The 27,824-nt window shown below is 46.3% G+C and overlaps 1 protein-coding gene across 2 annotated transcripts in view; it reads right to left on the reverse strand.

Moving 5' to 3' along the window:
* The window catches only part of CRTAC1 (cartilage acidic protein 1), a 188,312-nt gene that overhangs the window by 73,514 nt on the left and 86,974 nt on the right, over positions 1–27,824 (reverse strand). For both annotated transcript variants that reach the window (XM_038743651.1, XM_038743650.1), the window contains exon 3: positions 1,604–1,800. In XM_038743651.1, coding sequence (XP_038599579.1) covers positions 1,604–1,800 — 197 coding nt within the window. The remainder of the gene's footprint in view (positions 1–1,603; positions 1,801–27,824) is intronic.

Below are 27,824 nucleotides of genomic sequence, written 5' to 3' on the forward strand. Positions count from 1 at the left end.
AGACTAGACCCGAGCTCAGACCTGAGACTAGACTTGAGTTCGGACCTGAGAAGGGCCATACCTGAAACCAGGGCCAAGGCCAGATCTGAGAGAGACCACTCCTGAGGCCAGGCCTGATACTAGATCTGAGAGAGACCAGACCTGAGACTGGGCCTATGACCAGAGCTGAGGCAAGGTTTGAGACCAAACCTGAGAGAGGTGCAACCTGAGACCAGGACTGAGAGACCAGATGAGTCAAGGCCTGAGACCAGACCTGAAAGCACACCACAGACCAGATCTGAGGCTAGGCCTGAAAGTCCAGACCTCAGATGGAGCCTGACACACTGGATACTCCTGGCTGAAGTGCAAGGCCTGGGAATTTTTCTCCAATTGTGGATGTTGAGGGGGCCAAGAGCATTTTCTAGCTCACCAATAAGACCTCCCTCCCCATCCTACCCCATCTCTTACCTCATCCTAGAGATGGTCCAGCCCTTCCCACCTCATCCCACTCCCTCCCTCATCCTAGAGATGGTCAATCAATCAATCGTATTTATTAAGCACCGTACTAAGTGCTTGGGAAGTACAAGTTGGCAACATATAGAGACAGTCCCTACCCAAAAGTGGGCTCACAGTCTAGAATGGGGAGACAGAGAACAAAACCAAACATATTAACAAAATAAAATAAATAGAATAGATATGTACAAGTAAAATAAATAAATGAATAAAGTAATAAAGTCCTAGAAGAAGAAAGAACCCTTAGCAATCCAGCTTCATTACTTTTCCTCTGACCCTCCCCACCAGGAACAGATTTTGTGTGTGAGATGCTCTGATGCTCTGCCCTGCCCTGGGATGAGCCCAGCTTGTCTCCCCGTTTGTGAGATGGGCCTTTGGCCAGGGGATACCATAAGCTTCCTTATGGATCTGGAATCTGCTAGAGAGCAGGAGACTGGTAGGAAAGGAGGGATCCAGAGGGAGTGTGCGGGAAGAAGGAAGGGGAGGAGGATATAAGAGAAGGATATAAGAAAAGCAGCGTGGCTCAGTGGAAAGAGCCCAGGTTTGGGAGTCAGAGGTCATGGGTTCTAATCCTGGCGATGCCACATGTCTGCTGTGTGACCTTGGGCAAGTCCCTTAACTTCTATGAGCCTCAGTTACCTCATCTGTAAAATCGGGATTAAGATTGTGAGCCCCATGTGGGGCAACCTGATGACCTTGTATCCACCCCAGAGCTTAGAACAGTGTTTTGCACGTAGTAAGCGCTTAACAAATGCCATCATTATTATAGAGAAGCAGCGTGGCTCAGTGGAAAGAGCCTGGGCTTTGGAGTCAGAGGTCATGGGTTCAAGTCCCGGCTCCGCCAATTGTCAGCTGTGTGACTTTGGGCAAGTCACTTAACTTCTCTGTGCCTCAGTTACTTCACCTTTAAAATGGGGAAGAAGACTGTGAGCCCCACATGGGACAACCTGATCGCCTTGTATCCCCCCAGCGCTTAGAACAGTGCTTTGCACATAGTAAGCACTTAACAAATACCATCATTATTATTATTATAAGGAGAAGGAGGAGGATGAAGGGGAGAAGAAAGAACAGGAAGAGGAGGAAAGGGAGAAGCCAGAGCCAGGTTTCCTACCTGAGAAGGCATTGTTGGTGTTGAGGAAGTAGATCTCCTCCCGCCCGTCCCCATCAATGTCGCAGGCAGTGACCCCGATGGCGTTGCCCTGACGGTCGCGCAGCGCGTAGTAAGGGGAGCCACGCTCATCCACCGCAATGTTCACCAGGCGACGCTGCGCCCGGTCGTACTTCAGGACCAGGTTGGGGCCATTGTACCTGGAGGAGACAGCGGAAGGCAGAGAGTTAGGCATGAGGGGAGGAGGCCGTTCTGCCTCAGGATCCAACCCTCTGATGATCCATATTATTATTATATTTTTCGGGGCCTACTCTGTGTCAAGCATTGTTATTGACATTGGAGCACTGGAGAAGCAGCGTGGCTCAGTGGAAAGAGCCCGGGCTTGGGAGTCAGAGGTCATGGGTTCAAATCCCGGCTCCGCCAATTGTCAGCTGTGTGACTTTGGGCAAGTCACTTAACTTCTCTGGGCCTCAGTTACCTCATCTGGAAAATGGGGATAAAGACTGTGAGCCCCACGTGGGACAACCTGATCACTTTGTAACCTGAACAGTGCTTTGCACGTAATAAGCGCTTAATAAATGCCATTATTATTATTATTATTATTATTCTAAGTGCTGAGGTCTTGTCTTACGCTGTCGAGTCATCTCCAAACCATAGCGACTCCATGGACATGTCTCTCCCAGAACGCTCCACCTCCAACTGCAATCATTCTGGTAGGGTATCCATAGAGTTTTGTTGGTAAAAATATGGAAGCAGTTTACCATTGCCTGCTTCCGCGCAGTAAACTTGAGTCTCTGTCCTCGACTCTCTCCCACACCGCTGCTGCCCAGCCCGGGTAAGTTTTGACTTGTAGCAGATTGCCTCCACTTACTAGCCACTGCCCAAGCTAGGAATGGAAAGGACAGGCCTCTGCTTGACTCTCCCTCCCATAGTGGAGCCCGGTAGAGTGCTGCAAACTCTCCAGGTGTGATCCTGAGAGGGGAAGTGCTGAGACAGACACAAGTTAATCAGAATGGACACAGTTCCTGTCCCACATGGGGCTACAGTGGAAGCTGGGCAGACTCACCTGCCCCATGATTAATTTTCAGCTCTTTGTTCATCATTATTATTATATTTAAGTGCTTATTACGTGTGAAGCACTGTTCTAAGTGCTTGAGTAGATACAAATTAACCAAGTTGGACACAGTTCCTGTCCCACATGGGACTCACAGTTTAAGTAGGGGGGGAGAACAGGTTTTGAACCCTTATTTCACAGATGAAGAACATGAGACACAGAGAAGTCAAGTGATTTGCCCAAGGTCACAGAGCAGGCGAGTGGCAGAGCTGGGAATAGAACCCAGGTCCCCTGATTATGAAGCTTGTGCTCTTTCCACTAGGTCACGCCATTTTTCTGTTCTCAGCAAAATCAACAGATTTTTTTTAATGGCATTTACTAAGCGCTTACTATGTGTCAAGGACTGTTCTAAGTGCTGGGGAGATTACAAGGTGAACAGGTTGCCCCACGTGGGGCTCACAGTCTTAATCCCCAGTTTACAGATGAGGTAACTGAGGCACAGAGAAGTGAAGTGACTTGCCCAAAGTCACACAGCTGACAAGTGGTGGAGCCAGGATTCGAACCCATGACCTCTGACTCCAAAGCCCGTGCTCTTTCCACTGAGCCACGCTGACCCAGTGGGTTTGCTTGCTTCTTTTGACTCAAATTCTCGCAACAAGCTCTCCTGACAGAGCCTGGAACCTCCAGACTTTTTTGCTCCTCTAAATGAGGCAGCCTCAGATCCCCCTATCAATCAGATTGAGCACTTGCTTTATGCAAAGCATTATTCTAAGTGCTCAGGAGAGTACAATATAATTAGTAGACATGATCCCTGCCCTCAAGAAGCTTCCTGACAAATTGCAGGTAGGAGAAGCAGTCAAATTTTAAAGATGCGTACATAAGTGCTGTGGATGTGAGTATCTAAATGCTAAAGGGGTACACCTAGGTGTATAGGAGGGAAAATAAGATGGAGATGAGAGATTAATCAAGGAAGGCTTTCTGGAGGAGGTGTGATTTTAGTAGAGCTTTGAAGATGGGGACAAAGGAGGTCTGCCAGATGAGAAGAGGGAGGGCTTATGCAAGGGGTAAATGGCAAGAGATGAGAGTGAGACACAGTAAGTAGGTTGGTATTAGAGGAGAGAAATGTGCCAGGTGGATTGTAGAAGAAGAGGAGTGAGCATAACTAGTGGGAAAAGAGCTGAATGAGTGTCTTAGTCTCCCTTAGTGACCCAGGAGTTCAAACAATACTCCCCATTTTGCAGATGGAGGTAACAAAGATTGTCCAGGGGAAATGTCTTCTTCAAAATACTCCAGTGGGCAATGAACTTGGGGCTAGAGCCCAGGGACCCTGAATTTCAGCCCAGAGCTCTCTCCACTATCTACTGCTGTTTCAGGGTTTGTCACCCTTCTCTGTTCAAACTCCAACTCAGAAAATGCCCCAACTGGCTTGAATCCTTATCTTTTCCCTTTTTAACCTGAAAACTTTTCTTGAGAGAAATTGAGTCTGTCCACGTTTATCCCCTCATGAGATCACCTGGAGAGAGTCAAAAGGAACTGCGTTTCTAATCCCAATTCCGCCACTTGTGTGCTGTGTGACCTTGGACCAGTCATAACACTTCTCTGTGCCTTAGTTACATCATTTGCAAAATGGGGATTAAAACCGTGAGCCCCATGTGGGACAGGGACAGTGTCCAACATGAAGAGCTTGTATACACCGTAATGTTTAGTACAGTGCCTGGCACAGGGTAAGCACTTAACAAATACCATAAAACAAAACAAAGAATCTGCAGTCTCAGAGATCTGGGAAAGGAGTTGGGCTATCTAGCACCATTATCGACCAGACGCAACGGCCAGGGTCAAAGCCAGTGAGGTCAGTGGTGTATGAAATATAGAGAAGCAGCATGGCTCAGTGGAAAAAGCATGGGCTTTGGAGTCAGTGGTCATGGGTTCAAATTCCGGCTCTGCCAACTGTCAGCTGTGTGACTTTGGGCAAGTCACTTAACTTCTCTGTGCCTCAGTTACCTTATCTGTAAAGTGGGGATTGACTGTGAGCCCTCTGTGGGACAACCTGATCACTCTGTAGCCTCCCCAGCACTTAGAACAGTGCTTTGCACATAGTAAGTGCTTAATAAATGCTATTATTATTATTATTATTAAATGTTGACCGGACCAAAGGCCTCCTTGGCAGCTCCAAGACATGGAAATGGGGGCCTGGTCCCTGAATAGGAAGACAATCAATCAATGGAATTTATTGAGCCCTTACTACCTGCAGAGCACTATACTAAGCGCTTGGGAGAGTCCCATACAACAGTAGACAAGCTTACTGTCTAGAGGGGGAGACAGATATTAATATGAATAATTTATAATATATAATAATAATAGCATTTATTAAGCGCTTACTATGTGCAAAGCACTGTTCTAAGCGCTAGGGAGGTTAGTGCAAAGCACTGTTCTAAGCGCTAGGGAGGTTACAAGGTGATCAGGGTGTCCCACGGGGGGCTCACAGTCTTCATACCCATTTTACAGATGAGGTAACTGAGGCCCAGAGAAGTGAAGTGACTTGCCCAAAGTCACACAGCTGACAAGTGGTGGAGCCGGGATTTGAACCCATGACCTCTGACTCCAAAGCCCGGGCTCTTTCCACTGAGCAACACTGCTGAAAAGAGAGCTGTGGGGTTGGGGTGAATAGCAAATGTCCAAAGGGCACAGATCGAAGTGCATAGATGATGCAGAAGGGAGAGTGAGCCGGGGTAAAGAGGAATTCATCGGGGAACACCTCTTGGAGAAGATGTTAAGTTAATAACAATAATAATAATAATAATGGCATTTATTAAGCACTTACTATATGCAAAGCACTGTTCTAAGTGCTGAGGAGGTTACAAGGTGATCAGGTTGTTCCATGGGAGGTGACAGAGAGAGTGGTGGTCTGGTGTCTTTGGAAGACAAGGAGACTATTAAACACTAAGTCAGCAGTACAGAGGATGGGCAACGGTGTAGGCACACTAACAAAGGGTATTGGAAGCGCTTAGTACAGTGCTCTGCACACAGTAAGTGCTCAATAAATATGAATGAATGAATGCCCAACCAGGGTGGCAGCAGGATGTAATGGGGAGTGCACAGTATTGGGAGACAGCAGGCCTGGGTTTGCTTCCCAGCTCTACCCAAGCTTGGCTCTTGAGTCCTGGCCCGTGGCTGGTGGTTAGATGAGCCATTCATTCATTCAATCGTATTTATTGAATGAATAAATGAATGAATAGTTATTGAATGAATGAATGAATATTTATTCTATTTTGTTAATATGTTTTGTTTTGTCATCTGTCTCCCCCTTCTAGACTTCAAGCCCGCTGTTGGGTAGGGACCGGCTCTATAGGTTGCTGACTTGTACTTCCCAAGCGCTTAGTCCAGTGCTCTGCACACAGTAAGCGCTCAATAAATATGATTGAATGAATGAATATATAGATATATGTATATATGTTTGTACATATTTATTACTCTATCTTCCTTGCACATATTTATTCTATTTATTTTATCTTGTTACTATGTTGTGTTTTGTTGTCTGTCTCCCCCTTCTAGACTGTGAGCCCGCTGTTGGGTAGGCACCGTCTCTATATGTTGCCGACTTGCACTTCCCAAGCACTTAGTCCAGTGCTCAGCACACAGTAAGCGCTCAATAAATACGATTGATTGATTGTACTTCCCAAGCGCTTAGTCCAGTGCTCTGCACACAGTAAGCGCTCAATAAATACGAATGAATGAATGAATGAATGAGTGAGCCAGAAGCACTCTGAACAGTACGTGTTTCCACCATCAGCATCTCCAACTAGGCGGCGGATTGTATTACCATTTTCCTGCTGCAGAGGAGCAAAAGTGGGCAAGGCCACCTTGCCAATGTTAAGGGGCACATTTACTGAGGCCCCATGCCACACTGACCTGGCATCTGCTGCATTCTGGAGACCCAACAGGCTGAAGATAATCTTTCAGAATCTGGGCTGTAGGGTTCCTGCTCCACCTTGACACTCCTGGAGGACCAGTCTGGATGTCCAATTGACCCAGCTCCGTCTGCAGCATCGCCCAGTAACTCCTCACTCACACAGTAATAGTAATAATAATAATAATGACATTTATTAAGCACTTACTATGTGCAAAGCACTGTTCTGGTTACAAGGTGATTGGTTGTCCCACGGGGGGCTCACAGTCTTAATCCCCATTCTACAGATGAGGTAACTGAGGCACAGAGAAGTGACTTGCCCAAAGTCACACAGCTGACAATTGGCAGAGCCGGGATTTGAACCCATGACCTCTGACTTCAAAGTCCGTGCTCTTTTCCACTGAGCCACGCTGCTTCTCTGTGGCTCAGAGTAGGACCTGGTGCCAGTTGGGTGGTGGGCCGGGGACAGTCATGATGGCATTTATTAAGCACTTACTATGTGCAAAGCACTGTTCTAAGCACTGGGGAGGTTACAAGGTGATCAGGTTGTCCCACGGGGGGCTCACAATCTTAATCCCCATTTTACAGATGAGGTAACTGAGGCCCAGAGAAGTGAAATGACTTGCTCAAAGTCACACAGCTGACAATTGGCAGAGCTGGGATTTGAACCCATGACCTCTGACTCCAAAGCCCATGCTCTTTCCACTGAGCCACGCTGCTTCTCATGGCTGACAGTCATAGCTTGTCCACTGACTGGACACCACAGACTGGTGCGGGATGGTAGTGATGCCCACCTGCCCTACACCACCGGAGCCTGGGAAGCTGTCAGATTCCTACTGAATGGAATCTCATTAATCCAACTAGGAAAAATACCCAGTCATCCTGGTTGCCCATCCCATTTCCTACAGCACCACTGTCTCTCCTGGAAAGCAGCGTGGCCTAGTGGAAAGAGCACGGGCTGGGATTCGGGAGACTCTGCGACTTGCTTGCTGTGTGACATTGGGCAAGTCACTCAATGTCTCTGTAGCTCAGTTACCTCATCTGTAAAATGGGGGCAAAATCCTCCTCCCTCCTACTTAGACTCTGAGCCCCAGGTGGGACAGGGACTGTGTCAGATCTTATTACTTTGTATCTACTCCAGTACTTAGTGCAGTGCTTGGCACTTAGGAAGTGTTTAACAAATACCATTTTAAAAAAAGTCACTTGCTAAACACACCCCGGCAAAGGGCAGACAGCACAAAAATCTCTGTGCCTCTGTTTCCTCATCTGTAAAATGGGAATAAGATACCTCCTTCTTCCACTCTTCCCCCCACCTCCTTAGGCTGTGAACCTCATGTGGGGCAGAGGCTGTTTCTGATTTGGTGATCTTGCATATATCCTACAGTACTTAGCATATGATAAGCACATACCACAGGAAAAGGATAATAGAATACAAGTCCATGAGTAATGACCTGCCACTGAGATAATAATAATAATAATGTTAGCATTTATTAAGCACTTACTATGTGCAAAGCACTGTTCTAAGCACTGCGGAGGTTACAAGGTGGTGAGGTTGTCCCACGGGGGACTCACCATCTTAATACCCATTTTACAGATGAGGGAACTGAGGCCCAGAGAAGTTAAGTGACTTGCCCAGAGTCACACAGCTGACAAGTGGCAGAGACAGGATTTGAACCCATGACCTCTGACTCCAAAGCCCGTGCTCTTTCCACTGAGCCACACTTCTTCTCTAGGGTCAAAGGTAACCAGAGGATCTCACATGCCTGGGACCACCAGTCTCCTTTAAAAAAAATATGGTATTTGTTGAGCTCTTACTATGTGCCAGGCACTCTACTAAATGCTGTGGTGGATACAAGCAGCATGGCTCAATGGAAAGAGCACAGGCTTTGGAGTCAGGGTCATGTGTTCAAATCCCAGCTCTGCCAATTGTCAGCTGTGAGACTTTGGACAAGTCACTTAACTTCTCTGTGCCTCAGTGACCTCATCTGTAAAATGGGGATTAAGACTGTGAGTGCCCCGTGGGACAACCTGATCACCTTGTAACTCCCCAGTACTTAGAATAGTGCTTTGCACATATTAAGTGCTTAATAAATGCTATCATTAAGCAAATCAGGTTGGACAGGCAGTCCCTGTCCCGCAGGGGGCTCACAGTCTCAATTCCCATTTGACAGATGAGGGCACTGAGGCCCAGAGAAGTGAAGTGATTTGCCCAAGGTCACACAGCAGACTAGTGGCAGAGTTGGGATTAGAACCCATGATCTCACTCCCAGGCCCGTGCTCTATCCACTGTGTCATGCTGCTTCCACGGTGACCCCCAGCCACTACTGAGCCTTCTGGCTATTGTTCCCAAATCATTAAATCAATCAGTCAATCAACAGCATTTACTGAGCACCTATTATATATATTAAGAGAAGCAGCGTGGCTCAGTGGAAAGAGCCCGAGCTTTGGAGTCAGTGGTCGTGGGTTCAAATCCCGGCTCCACCACTTGTCAGCTGTGTGACCTTGGGCAAGTCACTTAACTTCTTTGGGCCTCAGTTACCTCATCTGTAAAATGGGGGTTGACTGTGAGCCCCCCGTGGGACAACCTGATCACCTTGTATCCCCCCAGTGCTTAGAACAGTGTTTTGCACATAGTACTTAATAAATGCCATTATTATTATTATTATTATTATTATTATTATTATTATATGCAGAGCACAGTACTAGCCCATCATGCCCCACAGCTCCATAACTCCAGGTGTCAATATCTCTAAATGGAATCCCATTAATCCAACTAGGAAAAATACCCAGTCATCCTGGTTGCCCATCCCATTTTCCTACTGCACCACTGTCTCTCCTGGTGTGTGGGTGTATGTGTGCATGTATTTTGTATTCACTATGATGGCTTTCTCCTCCATCCATCCTGCCTTCTCCATTTCTGGCTTCCCCAGCACAGTCCCTCCCCTCTTCTCTTCCCGAGGCAGAGAATAATAATAATAATAATAATAATGTTGGTATTTGTTGAGTGCTTATTATGTGCCAAGCACTGTTCTAAGCGCTGGGATAGATACAAGGTGATCAGGTTGTCCCACGTGGGGCTCCCAGTCTTAATCCCCACTTTACAGATGAGGTAACCGAGGCACAGAGAAGTTAAGCGGCTTGCCCAGGGCCACACAGCTGGCAAGTGGTGGAGCCGGGATTCATTCATTCATTCAATCGTATTTATTGAGTGCTTACTGTGTGCAGAGCACTGTACTAAGCGCTTGGGAAGTACAAGTTGGCTCCCATGACCTCTGACGCCCAAGCCCGGGATCTTTCCACTAAACCACGCTGCTTGTGATTTGGGAACAAGGGACAGGCCTGAAGGGATTCAGAGACTAAGCTCCATCCATCCCTAGAGCTGCTTAGATTCGAATCAGGGATGTCTACTTGGCACGCACCCACTTTGAGTGCTGCTCTCTGCCTTGAGGACCAATCACGGGGGGCTCTCCAGTGCTGCCAGGCTACTGCTTCACAGGATGGAAACCGCCCTCTCTCCTCCTCCCCTTCCCCCGTGCCCCCCGAGAAGTCTGCCACAGGTAGTTGGAGAGAGGGGCAGAGCTGGGGTGGATGGATGAGTCCCACGGGTGATGGCTTAACAAATGCCATTATTATTATTATTATTATGGAGGAGAGAGTCAGGAGGGTAATTGGAATCTGTGCTCTTCAGGCCTGCGACCAGCTGCTAAAGAGCTGGGAGGTGTCAGGTGGGTTTAGCTAGGATTGAAGGGGCTGGGCCCATCACATTCCAGTGATGACTCATTATGATCGGGCAGGGGCAGGGATTTGTCACTGACTTCGGTGTTTTACAGGTTGGCTCTTATTCTTTACCATTTTCCGAGAACCTGCTCTTTGAAAACTACTTTAGAATCACCTTCCTCGGCTGTTTCCCACGATGACCACACTGTAGCATTAGCTGCCCTGTTTCCCAGATTGGGAAATCAAGGCCCAGAGATGGGAAAAGGATGGCTGAAGGTCACTTAAGAGGTCCAGCGGGTGTTGGAGAGAAGAATCGGCCTCCCTGCTCTGCAGGTTATGGATCACTCTACAGCTACCTGCTTTCATTTATTATAAGGGGTAAAAGAGCACAGTAAAAAGGGAGTGGATGGGTGTGATGTCCTGAAACAGGAATTCATTCATTCATTCATTCAATCGTATTTATTGAGCGATTACTGTGTGCAGAGCCCTGTACTAAGCTCTTGGGAAGTACAAGTTGGCAACATATAGAGACAGTCCCTAACCAACAACGGGCTCACAGTCTAGAAGGAGGAGACAGACGACAAAACAAAACATGTAGGCAGGTGTCAAGTCGTCAGAACAAATATCAGTTGGGCAGGAGAAGAGGGATTGTGTGACTCAATCTGGATGGGGCACGGGTGGAGATAAATTGACTTTGTCTAAGAGTGAAAAGCACTGACCCATACAAGGCATTTTACAAGCTAAAAATGTTCCATAGGAAAGGTATGGGACAGTGGAAAGAGTCTGTGTATGTGTATATGTGTATGTGTGTGCATGTGCAGGTGTGTGAGTGCATGTACATATGTATTTTGTATTCATTGCAAGCAGCATCCAGTCTGTAACATGTGGAAGCAGGGTAGGACTGAGTGTCAGGGTATGGACGGAGAGCAGGAGCTGTGATTTTCTGGGGGAGAAAGGTTTGTTTCACCTGTTTACTTGTTTTGTTTTGTTGCCTGTCTCCCCCTTCTAGACTGTGAGCCCGTTGTTGGGTAGGGACCGTCTCTAGATGTTGCCAACTTGTAATTCCCAAGCGCTTGGTACAGTGCTCTGCACACAGTAAGCGCTCAATAAATCTGATTGAATGAATGAATATGTTTGTACAGATTTATTACTCTATTTATTTTACTTGTACATATTTACTATTCTATTTATTTTGTCAATGATGTGCATCTAGCTTTACTTCTCTTTATTCTGATGACTTGACACCTGTCCACATGTTTTGTTTTGTTGTCTGTCTCCCCCTTCTAGACTGTGAGCCCGTTGTTGGGTAGGGACCGTCTCTAGGTGTTGCCAACTTGTACTTCCCAAGCGCTTAGTACAGTGCTCTGCATGCAGTAAGCACCCAATAAATGCGATTGAATGAATGAAGGAAGGAAGGAAGGGATGGTCCAACCCAGCAAGGATGAGGAGCAAGAAGGGAATTGGTGTTGAGAGGTGCCCAGCAGGTAGGGTTCTGAAGGGGAAGGGTCAAACAATAGGGAATGGGAAACTTTTTGCCCCACTGGAGGTTCAAGAGAGGTTCATGAGAAGCAGCGTGGTTTACTGGAAAGAGCAGGGGGTTGGGAGTCGGAGGTCATGGGTTCTAATCCTGGCTCCACCACTTGTCAGCTGTGTGATTTTGGGCAAGTCACTTCACTTCTCTATGCCCTCAGTGACCTCATCTGTAAAATGGGGATGAAGACTGTGAGCTCCACGTGGATAACCCTGTATCTACCCCAGCTCTTAGAACAGTGCTTGGCACATAGTAAACACTTAAATACCATAATTATTATTATTATTATGAGTGAATAGAGAACACTTAAATACCATTATTATCATTATTATTATTAGTGAATAGAGCATGGGCCTAATCCCGGCACCACCACTTGTCTGCTCTGTGACCTTGGGCAAGCTATTTACCTTCTCTGTGCCTCAGTCACCTCATCTGTAAAATGGTAAATAAAGACTGTGATCCCCATGTGGGGCAGGTGAACTTGTTTCTACCCCAGTGCTTAATAAATACCATGAGGGAAAAAAAAAAGGAAAACCCAGAAACCCGTTGGGGTGAAGAAGAGGGCGGGTGATGGTGTTTCCCATGGAGGATGACGGACAAGCCTCGATCCAGGAACGATCACTTCAGGACAGAAAATCCGGGCTAAAGAATTGAGTCTAGTGTCAATGACTTGCACAGTGCCACTTACACTCTTTTGTCCCTGAAGGGGAAGTTCCACCGAGGCACTGAGTGCAACGAGCAGCATGGCTCAGTGGAAAGAGCACGGGCTTTGGAGTCAGAGGTCATGGGTTCGAATCCTGGCTCCACCACATCTGCTGTGTGACCTTGGGCAAGTCACTTAACTTCTCGGAGCCTCAGTTACCTCATCTGTAAAATGGGGATTAAGACTGTGAGCTCCACGTGGGACAAACTGATCCCCTTGTATCCTCCAGCGCTCAGAACAGTGCTTTGCACATAGTAAGTGCTTAACAAATGCCATCAAAAAGAAGTTGGCGGGCAGGGGTATAGCATTCTGCAAAGTGCATGTGTGCATCCACGCATGCTGCTACCCCCATTTTCATCCATGGAAATGTGTTTCCAGGGGCAGCCGAATGTGGCTGCCCACCATTTCATTTCATTCATTCATTCATTCAATTGTATTTATTGAGTGCTTACTATGTGCAGAACATTGTACTAAGCAGCGTGGCTCAGTGGAAAGAGCATGGGTTTTGGAGTCAGAGGTCATGGGTTCAAATCCCGGCTCTGCTAATTGTCAGCTGTGTGACTTTGGGCAAGTCACTTCACTTCTCTGGGCCTCAGTTCCCTCATCTGTAAAATGGGGATTAAGACTGTGAGCCCCCTGTGGGACAACCTGATCACCTCGTAACCTCCCCAGCGCTTAGAACAGTGCTTTGCACATAGTAAGTGCTTAATAAATGCCATTATTATTATTATTATTATTAAGCACTTGGAAAGTACAATTCGGCAACAGAGACAATCCCTACCCAAAAACGGGCTCACAGTCTAGAATGGGGGAGACAGACAACAAAATAAAACAAGTAGTCAGGCATCAATAGCATCAATATAAATAAATAGAATTATAGATATATACACCTCATTAATAAAATAAAGAGTGATAAATACGTACAAATATATACAAGTGTTGTGGGGTGGGGAGGGGGTTTGAGCAGAAGGAGACTTAACTGATTAATATTGGCCCTGGAGAACATCTCTCTGTCTCCCTGTCCACTCCTTTCTCTTCCTGGTGCTTCCAGCTCAGCATGGTGTGGGGAGGGAGACTCTGCTTGGGAAAAAGGCCCCGGAATTCCCTGAGTGAATGTTTCACTGGACTTGCTTGGGGCTCACAGTTTCTGTACCCACTTTGTCCTAGTCTTGACGTCGACCCTGGCTTTCACCACTTGAATCCGGGACCCAGACGACAGCGAGTTCGAAGCTCTGCACCAAGTAAGCACTCCATTAATACCACTGATTGATTAATTGTCCAGGAAAGAAGAGATTCCCAGAGCGGGAGGGGCTGTCAGAGAGGTTTTTGAAGGGGTAGGGGGAGGAGAAAATGAGCCAGAAGCAGAGAAAGCATAAAAATGGAAATTGGGCTTAAGATGGTTGTGGGGAAGGGTGATGGGGGGAAATGTGGGATAGGGTAGAGGGAGGTGTGATGTGTTGAGGTGTGATGTGGGTGTATGTGTGTATCCTAGTCAGGGGAGAAGTCTGTCTCCCCTCCCTGGCTTCCTTTGCCCCCTCTCTACTCTCCTTCCTTGTCTCTTCCCCACAAGCAGCTCCTCCCACCTCTGCATTTTCATTCTTTCACATACTCGCGGGCCTCAGGGACGGTGACAGCTTTTTATTTTGCTTTCCCACTCCAGCTCAGTTTTGCAGAAAGAAGATAAGAGCAGCCCTGAGCTCAGAAGGGATCTTTTGCCCTCTTGGGGGCCAGAGGGAGTCGAGTGGGCTGGGAATATAGATGCCGGAGCTTTTGGGGGAGGTGGGTCCTGTTGGGGGGCAGGAGGATTGGTATAATTGAGAAATATTTCTGGAAGGAGCCTCAGTTTCCTAGCGGGGCGAAGCAGCATGGCAATAGAGCACAGGCCTGGAGTCAGAAGGTCATGGGTTCTAATCCTGGCTCCTCCACTTGTCTGCTGCATGACCTTGGACAAGTCACTCCACTTCTCTGGACTTTAGATACCTCATCTGTAAAATAGGGATTTAGACTGTGAGCCCCACATGGGACAGGAACTGTGTCCAACCCAATTTGCTCATTTCCACCCCAGTGCTTAATATAGTTCCTGGCACATCGTAAGCACTTAACTATTATTATTATTACTGTTATTCCTGTATATGGGGAAAATCAAAGGCAGGGGTGGGGGGAAGGGAAGGGCTGAGATGGATGCCAGGAGTTGGTAGTTGGTCTCCTAGCTAGGCAGCCAACTGTGTGCTGTGGGAGGGCTCTCTTTTCTTATACACATTTTTAGAGTGGATTGTTCAGTCAATCAAGCATTGGAAAAAATGGTCAGGTGGGTTCGCTACAAGACACTCTCAAGGACACAAAAGTGGGAAACATTCCACTTATGGGGCTGTCTGGTGAGATGAAACCCACAGTAGCATGGACACGGGCCGGGCTTGAAATTACTAAACAGAGAGACCCCCCAACTGTGAATTTTCTCCAGCCTCGCCTCTCACAGAGCAGGCCTTGGAAGAGACATCTGTGCATTCCCTGCTCTGAATCCCACACCAGAAAGGGGACGCAATTTTCTGCCCACAAAGGACCTCTTTGATTGTGGGAGAGAAGCAGGCTTCGTTTGTGCTCGGGTGGAATGGGCAGTTCACAGCCCTGGCACGACTGGGCTTGCTATTTCAGTTTGGAGAGGCAAAATAAAATCTATATTTTTACAGGTGTAAACATCGAAGATTCATCCGTAAGAGGATCCTTATTAATCCTTATTGAGTAAGCGCTCAGTAAATATGATTGAATGAATGAATAAATGAAAGAATGGTGCCGTCACTGTTCCACAGCAAAACTAACAATGCCACACTGAGAACATCTTTACAAATATAAAATTACATAATTTCCTGAGCCTTCGCACCTCTTTCATAATGACTTGATGAAGATGCTGCTGCTGCTGCTGCTGATGATGGAGTTTCCCATCCAGAACAATGTGTAAGCCTCCGTCCCGACCCTTCAGGACAGAGAAGCTGCCTTTAGGAATGGGTTGTAATAAGCGGTTTGTGCAACACCACTTACACTCTCTAGTCCCTGCCGGTAGTGCTCTGATGGGACAAGCTTTTTAGGTGGGCAGAGGTTCAGCACGTTGTGACTTGCCTACAAAGCTTTATTACATGCAGAACCCATCCATTTATGGCCAAAATGACCACAGCACATAGCATCGATGCTGGCCAGTGGAGCCATGACTCTGCCTTACTTATTTAGTGGATTATGTTATGTACTTCCTATATGGCAAACACTTAAGGATGCCACATAATAATAGTAATAATAATGATGGCATTTATTCAGCGCTTACTATGTGCAAAGCACTGTTCTAAGCGCTGGAGTAGATACAAGGTAAGCAAGTTGTCCCACGTGGGGCTCACAGACTTAAACCTCATTTTCCAGATGAGGGAACTGAGGCCCAGAGAAGTGAAGTGACTTGCCCTAAGTTACACAGCAGACAAGTGGCGGAGTCCAGATTCGAACCCATGACCTCTGACTCCAAAGCCCGGGCTCTTTCCACTGAGCCACGCTGCTTCTCTTCACATAGGAAGCAGTGTAGCTTCATAGATAGAGCATGGGCCTGGGATATAGAAGAACCTGGCTTCTAATCGCAGCTCCACCGCTTGTTTCTTGTGTGACCTTTAGTTCTATTTGTTCTGACGACTTTGACACTTGTCCACATGTTTTGTTTTGTTGTCTGTCTCCCCCTTCTAGACTGTGAGCCCGTTGTTGGGTAGGGACCATCTCTGTATGTTGCCGACTTGTACTTCCCAAGCGCTTAGTACAGTGCTCTGCACACAGTAAGCACTCAACAAATACGATTGAATGAATGAATGAAAGTTTTATTACATGCAGAACCCATCCATTTATGGCCAAAGTGACCACAGCACACAGCGTGTGAAATGAATGACTTCTCTGGGCCTCAGTTACCTCATTTGTAAAATGGGGATTAAGACTGTGAGCCCCATGTGCAACAGGGACTGTATCCAACCTGATTATCATGTATCTATCTCAGCGCTTAGTCCAGTGCCTGACACACAGTAAGAGTTTTAAAAATACCATGAATTAAGTTAATTAAGCACTGTATTAAGTGCTTGGGTAGGTACAAGATATTCAGGTTGGACAAAATTCCTGTTTCATATGGGGCTCACAACCTAAGTAGAAGGGAGAACAGGTATGGATACCTATTTCATTCATTCATTCAATTGTATTTATTGAGCGCTTACTGTGTGCAGAGCACTGTACTAAGCACTTGGGAAGTACAAGTTGGCAACATATAGCGACGGTCCCTACCCAACAACGGGCTCACAGTCTAGAAGGGGGAGACAGACAACAAAACATATTAACAAAATAAAATAAATAGAATAGCAAATATGTACAAGTAAAATAGAGTAATAAATCTGTACATATATACAGGTTCTATAGATGAGGACTCCATTTATAGATGAGGACTCTAGACTATAAGCCTGTTGTGGGCGGGGATTGTCTCTATTGCTGTATTGTACTTTCCAAGCGATTAATACAGTATTCTGCACACAGTAAGCACTCAGTAAATACAGTTGAATGAATGAATGGGGAAACTGGAGCACAGAGAAGTTAAGGGACTTGTCCAAGGTCACACAATAGGCAAGTGGTACAGCCAGGATTAGAACCCAGGTCCTCTGACTCCCGGGCCCAAACTCTTACCACTAGACCCTGCTGCCATTAAATCCCTAACAGGATTTATTGGTACAAATTAAGCACTGAATAATATTGATGGTATTTAGAGGGAATAAAAGAGGATATCCAGTCCCCTTGCTCACAACAGGCCCCGTGACCCCCCCCAGGGAGGCCTGTGACACCTCTGCAGAGAAGGAATCTGATAGGAAGGGTGACTTGCCCAAGGTCATGCAGAGAAACAGTGGTCCAACAGGGATCAGCCCCTTGACTCTCAGAGCAGTGCTTGGCCATAGCTCACTGAGTGGCCTTCTGGAATACACTTGGATAACAAGACAGAGAAGCTACAAATCCCCATGGGAATCAAAAGAATTGAAGGAAATTCCATGGTTGCGATCCTGTCCTGGGAAAGCCCAGCCACAATAATAATTGTGGTATTTGTTAATCACTTACTATGTGCCAGGCACCGTACTAAGCACTGCTCCTCTGCCGCTAATCTCCTCACCGTGCCTCTTTCTTGCCTGTCCCGCCATCGACCCCCGACCACGTCCTCCCCCGGGCCTGGAATGCCCTCCCTCTGCCCATCCGCCAAGCCAGCTCTCTTCCTCCCTTCAAGGCCCTACTGAGAGCTCACCTCCTCCAGGAGGCCTTCCCAGACTGAGCTCCTTCCTTCCTCTCCCTCTCGTCCCCCTCTCCATCTCCCCATCTTACCTCCTTCCCTTCCCCACAGCACCTGTATATATGTATATATGTTTGTACATATTTATTTATTTATTTTACTTGTACCTATCTATTCTATTTATTTTATTTTGTTAGTATGTTTGGTTTTGTTCTCTGTCTCCCCCTTCTAGCCTGTGAGCCCACTATTGGGTAGGGACTGTCTCTATATGTTGCCAGCTTGTACTTCCCAAGCGCTTAGTACAGTGCTCTGCACACAGTAAGCGCTCAATAAATAAGATTGATTGATTGATAAGCACCTGGTGTTGGACACAGTCCCTGTCCCAAGTGGGGCTCACAGTTTCAACCCCATTTTCCAGATGAGGTAACTGAGGCACCCAGAAGGGAAGTAACTTGCCCAAGGTCACACAGCAGACATGTGGCAGAGCCGGGATTAGAACTCGTGACCTTCTGACTTCCACGCCGTGCTGCTTCTCGCTAGTCTCACCTCCTCTTCGGGCTGCACTGAGGAGGGGGCGGAGGGGCTTGTCACACTGGGCAGCCTCGGCTCTTGACCATTTGCTTCAGCAGAAGAATAAAACACGACCTAGGCAGCAACAATAATCAAATTGGATTCTTTCCTGGAAACAGGCCACAACTCTGCTGGTGCAACTGTGCCGCCGCTTATTAACAAATATGTTAAAAAGTCCAACTGGCAGAGAGGTATCTGTTGGCTTTATAGACTTCAAAGGAAGCATTTGATTCAATCGGGCACCCAGGACTGGGGCTTCAGGCATCATTAAGTGGAATGGGTGGGAAGTCCATAAAGTGAAAAACAGGATTCATTCTCTTTTATTAAAATTCCTGGAAGCTGGGAAGCTAACTACAGGATAGAACAGGAGAGTGTGGAACCAGCGCTTTATTGGGTACAGAGAGGTAGATTCAGTCTTCTCCTTCATCCCAGCTCCTACCAACAATAGTGATGATGAGGAGGTATTAGTTAAGTACTTTTTACGTGCCAAGAACTGTTCTAAGCCCCGGGTAAGTAATAATAATGATGATGATATGTGTTAAGCGATTACTATGTGCCAAGCACTGTTCTAAGCACTGGGGTAGATACAAGGTAATCAGGTTGTCCCACATGGGGCTTACAGTTTTAATCCCCATTTTACAGCTGAGGTCACTAAAGCACAGAGAAGTTAAGTGACTTGCCCAAAGTCACACAGCTGATAAGTGCTGGACCCAGGATTAGAACCCACGACCTCTGACTCCCAAGCCCGGGCTCTTTCCACTAAGCCACGCTGCTTCTCAAAATAATGATGGCATTTTAGACTGTGAGCCCGTTGTTGGGTGGGGACCGTTTCTATATGTTGCCGACTTGTACTTCTCAAGTGCTTAGTACAGTGCTCTGCGCACAGTAAGCGCTCAATAAATACAATTGAATGTTCTAAGCACTGGGGAAGAGATAAGATGATCAGGTTGCCCCACGTGGGGCTCACAGTCTTAATCCCCATTTTACAGATTGGGTAACTGAGGCACAGAGAAGTTAAGCGATTTGCCCAATGTCACACAGTTGACAAGTGGCGGAGTCCGGATTTGAATCCATGACCTCTGACTCCCAAGCCCGGGCTCTTTCCTCTGAGCCACGCTGTTTCTAAATACCATGAAATCAGGTCAGACATAGTACAAGTCTCACATGGGGGTCAAAGTCTAAGGGGGAGGGAGCACAGATATTAAATGGCTAATTTACAGATGAGGAAATGGGGGCACAGAGTAGCTAAGTGACTTGCCCAAGGTCACACAATAGGCAAGTGGTGGAATGGGGTTTAGAATCTAGGTCTCTTGACTCCCAGGCTCTTTCCATTAATAATAATAATAGTAATAATGATGGCATTTATTAAGCGCTTACTATGTGCAAAGCACTGTTCTAAGTGCTGGGGAGGCTATGATGTTTTTTCTGATAGCTGTTTGATGTGGAATTTCCCCAGAGCAGCCCAAACCCCTAAAGGCCTCCAGAACCCCAGAAATCCAGGGCTGATCTGGACCCCCCCCACCCCAGAGTCACTGTAGACAGGAATGGATCCTGGTAAGTCGCATGATCAAATAACTAATGTCAGATCCCCACTCATACTTCACTCTGCTGCCCAGATCATTTTTCTACAAATGGTAGAAAAATTTTTCTACAAATGACAGTCCATGTTCCTCCCCACCTCAGGAAACTCCAGTGGTTGCCCATCCACCTCTGCATCAAACAAAAACTTCTTACCATTGGCTTTAAAGCAGTCAACCACCTTGCCCCCTCCTACCTCACTTTGCTACTCCCCTACTACAACCCAGCCCACACATTTCACTCCTCTAATTCATTCATTCAATCGTATTTATTGAGCGCTTACTGTGTACAGAGCACTGGACTAAGCGCTTGGGAAGTACAAGTTGGCAACATATTCATTCATTCAATCGTATTTACGGAGTGATTACTGTGTGCAGAGTACTGTACTAAGCGTTTGGGAAGTACAAGTTGGCAACATATAGAGACGGTCCCTACCCAACAGCGGGCTCACAGTCTAGAAGGGGGAGACAGACGACAAAACAAAACATGTGGACGGGTGTCAAGTCGTCGGAACAAATAGAATTAAAGCTAAATGCACATCATTAACAAAATAAATAGAATAGTAAATATGTACAAGTAAAATAAATAAAGTAATAAATCGGTACAAACATATATACAGGTGCTGTGGGGAGGGGAAGGAGGTAGGGCGGGGGGGACGGGGAGGAGGAGAGGGAAAAGGGGGCTCAGTCTGGGAAAGCCTAAAAAAAAATGAAACAACACAGAATAATAAACACTAATGCCAACCACTAATGCCAACCACTGAACCTCGATCTCATCTGTCTCGCCTCTAAACTTTCCCACGTCCTGCCTCTGCCCTGGAATGCCCTCCCTCTGCATATCTGACAACTTTTCTCCCCACCTCCAAAAGGCCTTCCCTGACTAAGCCCTCATTTTCTCTTTCCTGTTACCTTTTGCGTCGTCATTAATTCATTCATTCAATTGTATTTATTGAGCGCTTACTGTGTGCAGAGCACTGTACTAAGCGCTTGGGAAGTACAAGTTGGCAACATATAGAGACGGTCCCTACCCAACAACAGGCTCACAGTATAGAAGGGGGAGACAGACAACAAAACAAAACAAAACGTGGTCAGGTGTCAAGTCATCAGAATAAATAGAAATCAAGCTAGATGCACATCATTGACAAAATAAATTGAATAATAAATATGCACAAGTAAAATATATAGAGTAATAAATCTGTACAAACATATTCATTCATTCATTCAATCGTATTTATTGAGCGCTTACTGGGCGCAGAGCACTGTACTAAGCGCTTGGGAAGTACAAGTTGGCAACATATAGAGACGGTCCCTACCCAATAATGGGCTCACAGTCTAGAAGGGGAGACAGACAACAAAACAAAACATTTGGACAGGTGTAAAGTCATTCATTCATTCATTCAATCATATTTATTGAGTGCTTACTGTGTGCAGAGCACTGTACTAAGCGCTTGGGAAGTACAACTTGGCAACATATAGAGACGGTCCCTACCCAACAGTGGGCTCATAGTCTAGAAGGGGGAGACAGAGAACAAAACAAAACATATTAACAAAATAAAATAAACAGAATAAATATGTACAAATAAAATAAATAGAGTAATAAATCCGTACAAACATATATACATATATACAGGTGCTGTGGGGAGGGGAAGGAGGTAAGGTGGGGGACATGGGGAGGGGGATGAGGGGGAGAAGAAGGAGGGGGCACAGTCTGGGAAGTTGTCAGAATAAACAGAAGTAAAGCTAGATGCACATCACTGACAAAATAAATAGAATAGTAAATATGTACAAGTAAAATAAATAGAGTAATAAATCCCTGCTCCCCTCCCCCAACCCCACAGAGTGGCCTAGTGATAAGAGTATGGGTTTGGGAGTCAGAGAACCTAGGTTCTAATCCTGGCTCCACCCATTGTATGCTGTGTGACCTTGAGCGAGTCACTTAATTTCTCAGTTCTCTGTTACCTCATCTGTAAAATGGGGATTAAGACTGTTAGCCCCATGTGGGACAACCTGATTAACTTGTATCTACCCAAGTTCTTAGAACAGTGCTTGGCACATAGTAAGTGCCTAACAAATACCATCATCATTATTATTATGTACATATCCTTATTATTATGTACATATTCTTGTAGACTGGAAGCCCGCTGTTGGGTAGGGACCGTCTCTATATGCTGCCAACTTGTACTTCCCAAGCGCTTAGTACAGTGCTCTGCACACAGTAAGCTCTCAGTAAATACGATTGAATGAATTGAATGACTATCCATAATTTATTTACATCAGGGTCTGTCTCCTCCACACTGTAAGCTCGTTGTGGGCAGAGAACTTGTCTGTTCATTCATTCATTCATTCAATCGTATTTACTGAGTGCTTACTATGTGCAGAGCACTGTACTAAGCGCTTGGGAAGTACAAGTTGGCAACATATAGAGGTGGTCCCTACCCAATAACGGGCTCACAGTCTAGAGGCGGGAGACAGACAACAAATGTTGTACTCTCCCAAGTGCTTAGTATATTGATGGCATTTATTAAGCGCTTACTATGTGCAAAGCACTGTTTGCTCTGCACACAGTAAGTGCTTGGTAAATACAATTGATTTATTCATTCATTCAATTGTATTTATTGAGCTCTTACTGTGTGCAGAGCACTGTACTAAGCGCTTGGGAAGTCCAAATCGGCAACATAGAGAAACAGTCCCTACCCAATGATGGGCTCACAGTCTAGAAGGGGGAGACAGACAACCAAACAAAGCATATTAAAATAAAATAAATAGAATAGTGCATATGTTCATTCATTCATTCATTCATTCAATCGTATTTATTGAGCACTTATTGGGTGCAGAGCACTGTACTAAGCGCTTGGGAATTTATTTTTTGATTGATTGATGGTCATCATCATCATCAATCGTATTTATTGAGCGCTTACTATGTGCAGAGCACTGTACTAAGCGCTTGGGAAGTACAAATTGGCAACATATAGAGACAGTCCCTACCCAACAGTGGGCTCACAGTCTAGAAGGGGGAGACAGAGAACAAAACCAAACATACTAACAAAATAAAATAAATAGAATAGATATGTACAAATAAATTAGATAAATAAATAGAGTAAAAAAAATATGTACAAACATATATACATATATACAGGTGCTGTGGGGAAGGGAGGGAGGTAAGATGGGGGGGATGGAGAGGGGGACGAGGGGGAGAGGAAGGAAGGGGCTCAGTCTGGGAAGGCCTCCTGGAGGAGGTGAGCTCTCAGTAGGGCCTTGAAGGGAGGAAGAGAGCTAGCTTGGCGGACGTGGAGAGGGAGGGCATTCCAGGCCAGGGGGATGACGTGGGCCGGGGGTCGACGGCGGGATAGGCTAGAACGAGGCCTAACGGTGAGGAGATTAGCGGCAGAGGAGCGGAGGGTGCGGGCTGGGCTGGAGAAGGAGAGAAGGGAGGCGAGGTAGGAGGGGGCGAGGGGATGGACAGCCTTGAAGCCCAGGGTGAGGAGTTTCTGCCTGATGGCCACCCCCAGAAGGGAGGTAGACAGGCCAACGTCCCACTTTGGGCCACTGCCCCTCAAGTGAGAACTCAAGGGCCCTAATGGCAGCAGGAGAAAAGCCCCAGCAGTTGGGGCCTGCCAAACACTCCCATCACTGCTCCCTCCTCCAGGTCGCCTATTGGCTTCTAGACTGTGAGCCCGCTGTTGTGTGGGGACCGTCTCTATATGTTGCCAACTTGTACTTCCCAAGCGCTTAGTACAGTGCTCTGCACACAGTAAGCGCTCAATAAATACGATTGAATGAATGAATGAATGAATTGGCTTGAAGCTGCAGAGAGGCAGCTGAGAATGGAGCCAGTGCAGGGAGATATTCTCCCCTTCCTGTTCCACATGACTTCACCACACTCCGCTCCTTGCACAATGCAGCATAATGTCATGATGTCATACGAATGTTGTCCCGAACTCCGTAACCTAAAGCGTTTCCCCAAAGCCGTGGCGGGTTCCTCATCGATGCCGCGTCTGACAGGCTGGTCACTTTCAAATTTCTAATGGGGGCTGCTTCCTCTCTGACGGTTCACCCCTAGGTGACTGGCTTTCTCAGCCTGAAGCCGGTCCTGTGTGTGTGTGTGTGTCTGTGTGTGCATGTGTGTCTGGTGCCAGCGCCAGTGTATAGGGTGCATGCATCTATACATCTGCCACTGATACTGCAGCATGTGTGTGTTTGCCCGTGTGTGTGTGTCCGCCACCCCTGCTTCAGTGTGTGTGGGTGGGACCTGTCTTGGCCGAATTGTTGCCAAATTGTACTTTCCAAGCACTTAGTACAGTGCTCTGCACACAGTAAGCACTCAATAAATGACTGAATGAATGAATGAATGAGCACATCTGTTTCTCTGTCTTTCTCACTCTCTCTCCCCTCCTCCTTCCTCCTTCCTTTCTCTCTTCTTCCCCATCTCTCTCTTGTTTCTGCTTTCTCTATACCCCAATCCTGCATATTCCTTGGCCATCAGTCCTGCCCCCCAAAATTCATCCCCCCACCCCCTAGCTACTCCCCCATTGAGTTCCACTTTAAACTGGAGGGGAAATCTGGTCAGTTCACTGGGAGAGCTGACCTGGTCTTCTAGACTGTGAGCCCACTGTTGGGTAGGGACCATCTCTATATGTTGCCAACTTGTACTTCCCAAGCGCTTAGTACAGTGCTCTGCACACAGTAAGCACTCAATAAATACAACTGATTGATTGGTCTGCCCCGCCTTAGGCTAGCTCTGCTGTAGGAATAACAGAAGGGCTCTATCCATCTTCAGAGTCATCCTGCTGGGGGGGGAAGAAAGTGTGTTTTCTCTGTGGAGGGTTTTAGAGTTTGAAAAATCATTGTATGTGATCCTTGCCCTTGAGGAGGGTGCAATCTAACGGGGAGAAAAGAAGCTAAATTGACAAATCTACAACGGATAAAAGAGTGGAAAAGAGTGAAAAGGAGAGGCAACAGCCCTGGCCAATCAAGCTGGAGGTAAATTTCCACCTTCTCAATCATGAGAAACTTCATTAGGCTAAGGGAGTTGGGTTGGAGAGTCTCCTGAGATCTGGAAGCAGCTATAGGCTCCCCTTGGAAACACCCCAAAGTTTGGGAAGTCTGGAGCAGGGTACCCTCCAGGGACCAGCTCAGGCTGGGCTTGAAAAATCTGGTGTTTCCCTCCCCACCACATCCTGTGGTGTTCAATCAATAAATCAATACTGCTTATTGAACACTTTTTGAGTACAGAGCTTGGAAGAGTAAAATATAACAGAGCTGGTACACATGACCCCTGTCCTCGAGGAGCTTACAGCTAGGCGAAGGCTATGAGCAAGCGGTCAACACTGAGAGGGACGAGATTAAGATACAGTGAATAGGATGGTGTTACAGGAGTGAAGTGGGAGGACTGGGTTGCAGTGGAAGAGATGTGGTCATCGATAACAGTGTTTAGCTTTAAGCTGCTCATCATCAATTGATACCACTGGAGTTCATTCATTCATTCATTGTCAGATTTATTGAGCACTTACTGTGTGCAAAGCACTGTACTAAGCACCTGGGAAGTACAATTCTGCAACAGAGACGATCCCTGCCCACAATGGGCTCACAGTCTAGAAGAGGTGTGTGTCTAGAACCAATCGATCAATCAATCAGTCGTATTTATTGAGCACTCACTGTGTGCAGAGCACTGTACTAAGTGCTTGGGAAGTACAAGTTGGCAAGTCTACAAGTGGGGAGGCACTGTGCTACTGGGCCTTTGTGAGAGTCAGCTAGAAGATAAGTTAAATTTGCATAAGATAAGGTAAGTTTGGAAGAACCAAGATGGCCAGCTGGAGGGGAACAGGAGAAGAGAGTTGATAGGCAGGGAGGAAACTGCTGTAGGAGAGTCTTGAATAGATCATTCAATCTATCAGTGGCATTCATTGAGTGCTTACCGTGTGCAGAGAATTGTACTAAGCGCTTGGGAGAGTACAGTACAAAAGAGCTGAAAGATAGGTTCCCTGCCAACAAGCTTACGGTCTAGAATCTACAGTCTTGAAGCTAATGGCTTAATGGCTAGGAGTCTGTGTTTTATGTGAGATGAAATGAATAGACATTGGAGGTTTAGAGGTGAGGGGAAGGGTATGAGTGATGTGTCCTGAACCACATTTTAAAGAGATGATTTGTGCATCTACATGCCAAATGGACTCAAGAGAGTCGAGAAGCAGCACAGCTTAATAATAATAATAATAATGATAGCATTTATTAAGCGCTTGCTATGTGTCAAGCACTGTTCTAAGCGCTGGGGAGGTTACAAGGTGATCAGGTTGTCCTACACGGGACTCACAGTCTTCATTCCCATTTTACAGATGAGGGAACTGAGGCCCAGAGAAGTTAAGTGACTTGCCCAAAGTCACACAGCTGGCAATTGGCAGAGTCAGGATTTGAACCCATGACCTCTGACTCCAAAGCCCGTGCTCTTTCCACTGAGCCACGCTGTTTCTCTGCCTAGTGAAAGATGAACAGGCCTGGGAGTTAGAGGACTTGAATTCTAATCTGGCTCTACTACTTATATGCTGTGTGACCTTGGGCAAGTCACTTAACTTCTCTGTGCCTCAGTTACCTCAGCTGTAAAATGGGGACTCAATCCTACTCATCATCATCATCAATCGCATTTATTGAGCGCTTACTATGTGCAGAGCACTGTGCTAAGCGCTTGGGAAGTACAAATTGGCAACATATAGAGACAGTCCCTACCCAACAGTGGGCTCACAGTCTAAAAGGGGGAGACAGAGAACAAAACCAAACATACTAACAAAATAAAATAAATAGGATAGATATGTACAAGTAAAATAAATAAATAAATAAATAGAGTAATAAATATGTACAACCATATATACATATATACAGGTGCTGTGGGGAAGGGCAGGAGGTAAGATGGGGGGGATGGAGAGGGGGACGAGGGGGAGAGGAAGGAAGGGGCTCAGTCTGATACTCCCTCTTATCTAGACTGTGAGCCCCATGTGGGGCAGAGACAGTGTCCAATCTGATTATTTTGTATCTACCCCACTGTTTGCACATAGAAAACCCTTTAACAAGTGCCATAATTGTTATTATTAAGGAGGAGAGAGCAGTAAGGAGGTTGTTAAATGTATTTGGCTGGAAGGTGATAAAAACTTGAACCAGGGTGGAGATAGTAAAAATTGAGAGGGAATGAATCCTACTAACCCACTCTCTTCTCCCATTAGATCTGGCTCTCACCTCTTTGTTCCTCTCAAGCTAACTGGAATCCAGGTGCTCACTTTTTCAAAGTCACAGAGCAAGGTCAGGGACAGCTAACATGAGATTTGAGCTGTATTCTGCTTTTTCTCTAGATTTCACTTCCTACCTTTCCCTTTCTTCAGAAGAAAACTGTAGGAACAGGGCCCCAATTAGTGCGCCCTTGGTTCCGTGACCTTTTGGGCATTTGATATTTGCCCCAACCTCAACCCCACAGCACTTATATACATATCTTAAAATTATAAATTGTTTATTTACATTAATGGCTATCTCCCCCTCTAGACTGCAAACTCACTGTGGGCAAGGAATTTGCCAACTCTGTTGTACTGTACTCTCCCAATTGCTTAGTACAATGCTCTGCATATATAAGGGCTCAATAAATTGACTGATTGATGTTGCCTTCAAGTCTAGGGTTTGCAAGAAGTTGAGCCTTGGCCAGTAAAAAAAATTGGGCAATAAAAGTTTTAATAATATCAGGTCTATAGTCTTAGTTTCATTCCTCTCTCTTCGCCCATCCTCTCCTCTCCTCCTCAACAGATTTGTCTTTGGAGTTTTTAACTTGAATCTCTCCTTTCTCTTTCCGTTTCCTTTTGGTTTGGATTTCTTGGAAACTTGTGTTTGTGGGAGAGGGGCAGGCATATGTTTGGG

This window comes from Tachyglossus aculeatus, chromosome 3, assembly GCF_015852505.1.
Source record: "Tachyglossus aculeatus isolate mTacAcu1 chromosome 3, mTacAcu1.pri, whole genome shotgun sequence".
NCBI lineage: Eukaryota > Metazoa > Chordata > Mammalia > Monotremata > Tachyglossidae > Tachyglossus > Tachyglossus aculeatus.